This window comes from Puma concolor, chromosome B3, assembly GCF_028749965.1.
Source record: "Puma concolor isolate L17-30 chromosome B3, mPumCon1.1.hap2, whole genome shotgun sequence".
Classification (NCBI taxonomy): domain Eukaryota; kingdom Metazoa; phylum Chordata; class Mammalia; order Carnivora; family Felidae; genus Puma; species Puma concolor.
Window position 1 is genome coordinate 145,542,906 of NC_141672.1, and position 7,830 is coordinate 145,550,735.

At 46.5% G+C, this 7,830-nt stretch overlaps 1 protein-coding gene and 1 long non-coding RNA gene across 5 annotated transcripts; one reads left to right on the forward strand and one right to left on the reverse strand.

Moving 5' to 3' along the window:
• Positions 1-1,148: 1,148 nt before the first annotated feature.
• LOC147580480 (uncharacterized) lies at positions 1,149-2,268 on the reverse strand. Its single transcript, XR_015252968.1, has 2 exons — positions 2,085-2,268; positions 1,149-1,846 (listed from the first exon to the last, which is right to left on the reverse strand). It is a non-coding gene; the product is annotated as an uncharacterized LOC147580480 (long non-coding RNA).
• RAMAC (RNA guanine-7 methyltransferase activating subunit) lies at positions 2,244-7,506 on the forward strand. Of its 4 annotated transcripts, none has more exons than XM_025919481.2 (4): positions 2,244-2,352; positions 2,926-2,974; positions 5,294-5,494; positions 6,203-7,506. In XM_025919481.2, the coding sequence occupies exons 3-4, from the start codon at positions 5,325-5,327 to the stop codon at positions 6,387-6,389; spliced, it is 357 nt and encodes a 118-aa protein (XP_025775266.1). In that variant the 5' UTR covers positions 2,244-2,352; positions 2,926-2,974; positions 5,294-5,324; the 3' UTR covers positions 6,390-7,506. The 4 variants fall into 4 exon arrangements, with proteins under 4 accessions (XP_025775266.1, XP_025775265.1, XP_025775268.1 ...); XM_025919480.2 differs by having other exon boundaries at positions 2,245-2,352; positions 5,316-5,494; XM_025919483.2 differs by having other exon boundaries at positions 2,245-2,352; positions 5,324-5,494.
• The last annotated feature ends 324 nt before the right edge of the window (positions 7,507-7,830 follow it).

The window sequence follows — 7,830 nt, forward strand, 5'->3', positions numbered from 1 at the left end:
AGTTCTTCCCAGAAACTCTCAGAAGCTTGGAGCTCCTAAGCGCTTACGAAATTAAAGAAATCACGCTCTTTCCGGTGCGAGTCCTCATTACCTAGAAGTAATGCCCTAATAAAGTCAGAAGGCAGTCAGCAAACTGCTCAACAGCCCTCTTTTTCCCAAATATCCTCCCTGCCTCCTGATACCAGGTGGGGAAGCAGTTTTCTGAGTTTTCCAACTGTGACATTGCTACCATGTATTTATTCTCATCTTTTCTTCCAAGTTTATATTTCCTATTCCTGCCTCCTAAATAGGAGTATTTCCTGAGGCGTAGGCCTTGGCCTTCTGCTCTTCTCTATAAATACTTTCTCTTTTGGAAAGATCATATACACTGAGGAGTTCAACTGTTGTTTCTTCACGGATGACTCACACACTTATATACTGTGCCATAACCTCTCTGTCTTCAGCCATCTCATAGTCTCCAAATCTGTTTGAGATCTGAGCTCATTTTTTGCCTTGAAACCAACCTACCCTAGGGGCACCTGAGTGGCTCAGTCAGTCGAGCGTCAGACGTCAACTCAGATCATGATCACACGCTGTTCACGAGTTCAAGCCCCACGTCTGGCTCACTGCTATCAGCGCAGAGCCCACTTTGGATCCTATGCCCCCCTCTCACTCCCCCTCACCCGCTTGCGCTCTCCCCAAAATAAACATATATTAAAAAAATTCACCCTATGGGCATTCAGTCTGGATTTCTTGGCTTACAGAACTGGAGTCCTCCCTGGTTGCTCATAATCCTTTCCCCCCACCATCCACTCGGTCACTAAGGAGAGCGCTACTCAATTATTGCAACCTTGCTCTTTCCCCTCTCACCTTTACTATCCAAGGCGAGTAATGACTATCGGAGCTCCTCATCCATGCTGTCCTAGTCACTTTTACTAGGTCGGTGCTTCTAAAACATGGCCTGGAACGCTGGCAGCTCCACATTCGTTCTGCATTTACGGAGTGCTCGCTTTATACAAAGCACAGCGTCACACATTCCAGGATGCAGAAGTGATGGAGGTCTGTTTACAGGCTAGGAGGGGGAGGAATTGTACACCCCGTTTTAATTCGAAACTACGAAGTGGTAATAACTGAATGAATACATGAAGAATGGTTTGGAAAGTATGATGGACATTCCAAAGAAAGAAAATTTATTTCTAGACGGCGAGGTCACTATGTGGCTTTAAACAACGGGCAGAATTTCAACAGTGTACGAAGATAGGGAAGAAGAGTATTCCTAAGGAGGAAGAGCCAGGAGCAACCTTTAGAAGGTAAAGGGAGGTCGGGAGAGATTCATACGGTCTGGTTTCCCACCAAGGGAGGAGGAAAGGGGGACAGCAGAAAATCGTTCGTTTTGAATCCAAGTTCACAAATTAGGTCCTTAACCTACAGGCAACAGGGAGCCCGTGACAATTTCTGATCACAGCTGTGCTTGAAAAGGACTACAGGGTTGGCAAGTGACTGACGCTAGAGGAAAAGTACTGCACTTGCCCCGTTGAGGGGACGAGACCCTCGAGGAGGTGCAGGCAGTGTGTACGCAGAGTGGCTGGATGCCACAATTACTGCGGAGGTAGAATCGATGGCACCTGTCAACTGACGGGAGCAAGTACAGGGGGAAAAGGGCATCAATTGTGGACGTCAAAGTTTCCAAGGAGAAACGGGAGGTAATCCTAACAGAAGCGGGGCGCACAGTTCCGAAAGCCAGTCGCGAGGGCGGGGGCGGGTCACGTCTGGGACACCCGGCACTGATGGAACCGCAGGGCCTCCGAGAAGAAAAGGTCACAAGGTCACGGCGCCCGGAGGTAGCTGGGCCCTGACGACTTCACTGCTGCGGGGGAGGGGGGGGGAGGTGTCGGGAAAAACGGGCACCAACGGACTGCGGGCACCTTACTACCGGGGCCTGGCCAGGCAGAGGTGAAAGCTGTGGCCTCGCCGCGGCGCCGCCCTCGCCTCGCCCGACCCCGGGAACAGGTGGCCGGAAGGGGCCTCTCCCTCTCCTCCCCGCACATTTCCTCAGCGTCCGTCCCCGCCCGCCACCGGCCCCTCGCTAAGGAGGCCTCACGCACAGCGGTGTCCTGTCCAGGGAGAGCGGGCCGAAAGCGCACGCGGGTCACCGCCACCTCCGGCGCGACACCCGACGCCCTCCGCGCGGGGCTCGGGAGATCGAGGAACCAGGAGAAACCTGCACTACGGTCCCGAGATCTCGCGAGACTTGGCAGGCCGGCCCCCCGCGCTGGCCTGCCGGAAGCGGAAGTCGGCCTGTGGCCCGAGTGGCTCCGTTACCTTGGAGAGCTGAAGTAGTGGGAGATCCCGTGGCCGCGCTGTCGGCCGGAGGTGGGTGCTCCTGCGCGTGTGGCCGGCGGGGTGCGGCCCGAGCTGGGCAGACGCAGCCCTCGGCGGGCGATCGTGGCCCCGGGGAGCAAGGAGCCGGGCGGGCCGCGCCGAGTGGCCTCCCCTCGCCCTCGCGTCTGGGGAGGGAGCAGGCCTGCCAGGGCCGCGGGAGACCAGCCCAGTGCGCTCCGACAGCGGACTGGGAAGCCGGTGCGCTTCCCCCCGGGCAGCAGAAGCCCCCAGTGGTCATTCATCCCCAAGGTCGCACGCCTGCACCACTGCGCCGCGCGGTTTTACTTGTGCTCGAGACCGGTCCGAAAGGCTGAGCCCCTGCCTTCCACCGAGGGGCACGTACCTTGTGCCGGTCGTGCCTGAACCGGCTTCTGGGTCCTGAAGGCCCCGCGCTCTCCGCCGCCACTCGAGCGCTCGCGCTCGCTTTCCAGCCAGCGTGGCAAGTCTCCGGAGCGCTTTTAGGACAGCCCCTTCACTCACTGAGGCCCTTGTGTTCCTCGCCCTCCCCACCACCTTTTGAGGGTTTCCTTCCAGGGAATCAAGCGTTTTTCTCCCTTCCCCCAGATCGAAACAACATAAACATTAGACAGTACAACTGCCTCAAAGTGCTGGGGTAAGTAAAGCTCAGATCGATTAAAATTATATTTAAGTTTCATTGTCGTGAGTAACAATAGAGATTTTTGTTTACTTGTGAGAAGGGGACCGTAGGAGAACATAGAAATAGAGTGGCATTTTTGCCTTGTCTTGTAGTTTCTACTCCCCATCTGGTTGGGTATGGGTCATCCTTCTGGTGGTTTCTGTGATTCCTATAGAAACCCAGGCATGATGGTCATTGGCTGAACTTATTATTACAAATCATACCTTGGGTTTGAGAATTTGACATCTGAGAAAGTGGAAAGTCTGAGAGCAGCAGCCTAAGAAAGATTAAAACGTCTAGGTATTGCTTCTTGCATCCACACAGTAGTCTTGGTTTAATATTGCTGGGATGAGGTTAGAATTATAAATATTTGCATATGTTTTGGGGGATTTGGATGAGAAACAAACTAATGAAGAAACTGTCTTCCACTATCACGTCTTTGTCAAAAAGTTTTATTGTAAGTTGAAGTAATACAATAAGAAAAATAATTGCAGGATGTCCGATTTGAAAGTTTTCGTATGATGTCACATATATCCCAAGTCATAAAACAGGTGTTAGGAGTCTTGAGGCAAAGAGTAGAAAGATGAAGTCTGGGTTAGGAAAGACAGGGATGGGAGTCCTCACCAGTATGTGGTCAAGGAAGACTGGGAAGGGGGGACCTCCCTACAGCACGCTGATTGGCTGGCTTCCAGGTCTTGGATAAAGTTTGAAAGAAGCGAAGTCTTTGTCCCTTGGCGTCTCGAGGATGAGGCCTTTTGTCACCTAAGCCAAATCTTTTCTTAGAGGTAGAGGGCTCCCGGAGAATGTGGGTAAGGAAATACTACTTGAACGAGTCCAGAATGGGCCTGGGAAACCCAACTAATACAGGTTTGTTAGACAGTGTCTATAGTAGTTTTCATTTTGTCACAGTACAGGAGCGCATTGGATGCCATTATAAAGTACCCTAAACTTGAGTAGCTGTTCATTTAAATGCCTGTTTGCCTTTCCATTTTTGTGTCTCTCCTGTATTTTCAGTCTTTCACTTTTTTACTGGTTCTTTTTTCTTTTCCTATAAACCTAACCTCAGGTACTTTGTCCTGGGAAAAATTGGAGATAATTTTCCAGTAACCCTTTAGCTACTGCCTTTTTCTCGTTTTCAGCGAAGCTTCCTGAAAACTTAGTCCGTAGTCAGTGTAGATTTTTAGTTCCTTACCTTCCAGTTACTTTTCAATTAACTGCAGTCCTGTTTCAATCCCTAGTACTCTAAAATAATCACCTCCTAATGGCTAAACCCAATTAGTTTTCTCTTCTTGGTTCTATCATTGTACTGTTCAACATTGAGGACCATTCACTCTTTATTCTCTTGCCTTCTATGGTAAGCTCACTTTGCTGGTTCTTATCGGTTTTCTTCTTTATCTTCAACTCCCTTATACGTCGGTGTTCTCCAGGATTCTGTTCCTTGATACTCTCCTTATTCCACAATCTTCCTGAGGAATCTCCTCCATTCTGACAGCATTAACCACCATCAGAATTGCTGATGTCTCCCGTATTTATCATCAACTTGCTTCTCAGTCCCAAATAGGTAACTGTGAGCTGACTCTCCGTGTGGATGGGCATAACGTAACTAACTTCAGACTCTTGTGAACCCTTGCCCACCCTTCTTCCTGTGGTTCCCATGGCACCACAGGCCGTGCGCTCATTTGGCTAGAAGCCTGGAAGTGATCCTTTGTCTCCCCTGCCACCCCACAACATCTAGTGAGTGATTAATTTCTCCTGGAATCTTACGTGTCCTCACAGTTGCTTCCTCAGACTGAGCCCTACAGCAGTGCAGTAAGCTGCCTTTGGTCTGTCCTCGCTGCTCTGTGCTCTGCCCGGTTAGAAGAGTGATCCTTGTAAATAGTCGGCTTGCTCTGGAGACTTCTCTGCTTAAACCACCTAGGACTCCCCATTTCCTACCAGAATAAGTGCACAGTTGTTTGTGTGGAATACACAGTTTTTCACAATTTGATCCCTGCCTCTTTTTCCAGCTTCATTTCTTGACATTCACTGGTCCTCCCTTTATACCACGTCTGTCTTACGCTGTAGACCAAGAGTTCTTTGGCGGTAGAGACCACGATATATTGTTCATCTTTGTATCCTGGGTGCCCAATTAGTACATCTATATTACAGAAGTCAAGAAACACTGAATTGAATGTTTATAACTATCTGAAGTTTAAAAGTACACAAAGACGTTTATGAATACCCTGCCTAAAATTGTTCATCTCTTGGTTTTTCACTATCTGGTAAGATAATGTGACTTTTTAAAAAAATTCTCAGAGCACTGTATTAAAAACAACAGAATTTCAGGATGACGGACGCTTCTGAAGCTGTTCCAAATTTTGAAGAGATGTTCGCCAGTAGATTCACAGAAGATGACCAAGAATACCAGGAATACCTGAAGCGCCCTCCTGAGTCCCCTCCGATCGTCGAGGAGTGGACTAGCAGAGCCGCTGGGAACCAGAGAAATAGAGGCAATCGGTATGTATCATGGGAGGACACCTGCGGATGGCTGACGTGGGAGAGGACGGCTTTAATCCGTTAGCCCCCGAGGCCAGCGAGGGCAGGGACCGATGTTTTTGTTTGGTACTCCTGGTGCCGACCGCCTGCCTGCACGGAGCAAGCGGCCAGTAAACGTGTGCCTTAGTATTTTGTCGGCACCGTGTATTTTTCCCTTGCTGTTCAGTTGTGTGTGTCTTAATGTTCTTTTTTAAAATGTTCTTCCTGTGGACATTTGATTTTCTTTGCAAATATACTTGAAAATCCCAGAGTCTTCTATAAAACTCTGTGTTAGATTCCATAGAGAAGGTACTGTCTTTGGCTTACACTTGAGAAAGAAATTTATACAATAGAAATTATGTCTATGTAATAATTCAAAATACATGAATAGATAACCATACTGCTTTTGTACAATCGAATAGAATTCAGTTTGAGAACTATTCTGTTGTTTTGGGTTTTGTGTTGCGGTCTGCCTATTTCTCTGCAAAGCGTATCCAGTGTGATAGTGGAAGAATGATTTAAATTTTGGGAATGTTTTGACCAACTGGTGCTATAACATTCTGCGGAGAAAAATGTTTTTTACCCCCTTGTGGACGGAATATTAGACTGAAATAAAATGCACTGGGATAGAGTTGTCATTTGTGTTTTTTAAAAGAGAAGTATAAAAATCTTTTTGTTTTGCTGTTGTAGGTTGCAAGATAACAGACAGTTTAGAGGTAGGGATAGCAGACGGGGGTGGCCCAGTGACAATCGATCAAATCAGTGGCATGGACGATCCTGGGGTAACAATTACCCGCAGCACAGACAAGAACCTTACTACCCCCACCAGTACGGACACTATGGGTACAACCAACGGCCTCCCTATGGTTACTACTGATGGAAACGGCAGCAGCTTTTAGTAAAACCATTACTCTGTTAACATGACAAAAGTTTGTATCTTCTGTTGGTCATAGTTTTACGTTTGATTTCAGAGAGTGGATTATTAACTTTTTGGCACTTCTGACTTTTTTTTTTTTAAATGAGATCTTACCGGAGACATTATGGTTGCTGGGAATAAGAATGCCTCTAAAAAGTTGTGGATTTAATACCTGACTTCTACCTCAGATTTCTTCTTTGTTTCATGACTTAACAGTCTTTGAACTTGCCGAGTGTTTTCTTTGTTTGACCTCCAGGAGTTCTGTCTTTGTTTTACACAGAAATAAAAATTTTAAAGTAGAAAATGCCTGATTTTACTTTTTTTTTTTTTTAATGTTTATGAGAGAGAGACAGAACAGGAGTGGGGGAGGGGCAGAGAAAGAGGGAGACACAGAATCCGAAGCAGGCTCCAGGCTCTGAGCTGTCAACACAGAGCCCAATGCGGGGCTTGAACTCACGAACCACGAGATCATGACCTGAGCCACCCACGCACTCCTGCTTGATTTTATTTTGTAAGATAAGGAAGTATCCATTTACTCAGATATGCTCATTCCGAAGTTTTTGCAGAGGTTAGTACAGTCAACTCATGAATGCACAATTATGCCTACTTGTACTGTGTTGTGTGTGACCTCAGCAGTTGAAAGGTAAAACAATTGTAGATACTTCTTTTGGCTTTTGTTATGACCGTGGTACTTTATAATTACTCCAGGTATGAGTCAGCTCCACAATCATTTTGTCTCTTTTTGGAGGCATGTCAAGAATAAAGCTGTAAAATAAGGAAGGAACTCTTCTCAGTTTCAGTGTCTTGATCTAGTGGTGGGTGAGATTAGGGCACACGATCATTTCATACAAACTATAAGGCTTTTTGCCAACTTAAACCTAGCAGATGAAAACTCATGTTATGCAAAAGTTTAACTCTGTAAACCCTTTCTTTTCCAATGGTATGTATATAACGCTGCATCCTGACCGCTTTCATGGTATTTAACGTGGACTGATTGAACAGTGTTCTATCCACTTCCAAATGTGCACCTTTGCTGCTTCCTCTTGTATAAATAAAGTGACACCGTAACTTGCTTTTACACTGATCGTTTTGTTTCAGATTATTTTAATGGCCACTACAATGATGTTATTCAACTAATAAAATACTTAAGATGAAACAATTTCTTCCTCAAGTTTTGGCAGTTGATGTGATGAACCTTCTGGTTTTTTATTGCTCTTTCCTTCATATCTGTTGAAAAGTTTATTTGGCTTAAGAGTAATGTTAAGAGTAGAAGTTTCATCATAGGGAAAAGGAATTTAAAGGCAACTTCTTAAATCTTAAACTTAAAAGTTTAAACTTTTTAAACTTAAGAAGTTTAAAAAAAACTTCTAAATCTGCCTTCTGCTGCCTTCTCTCTTAACAC

Excerpts from the sequence above, each read along its gene's own strand:
- RAMAC (XM_025919481.2), top strand. The coding sequence starts at position 5,325 with ATGACGGACGCTTCTGAAGCTGTTCCAAATTTTGAAGAGATGTTCGCC. Across the intron at positions 5,495-6,202 it reads CAGAGAAATAGAGGCAATCG|GTTGCAAGATAACAGACAGT; the intron begins GTATGTATCATG and ends TTGCTGTTGTAG.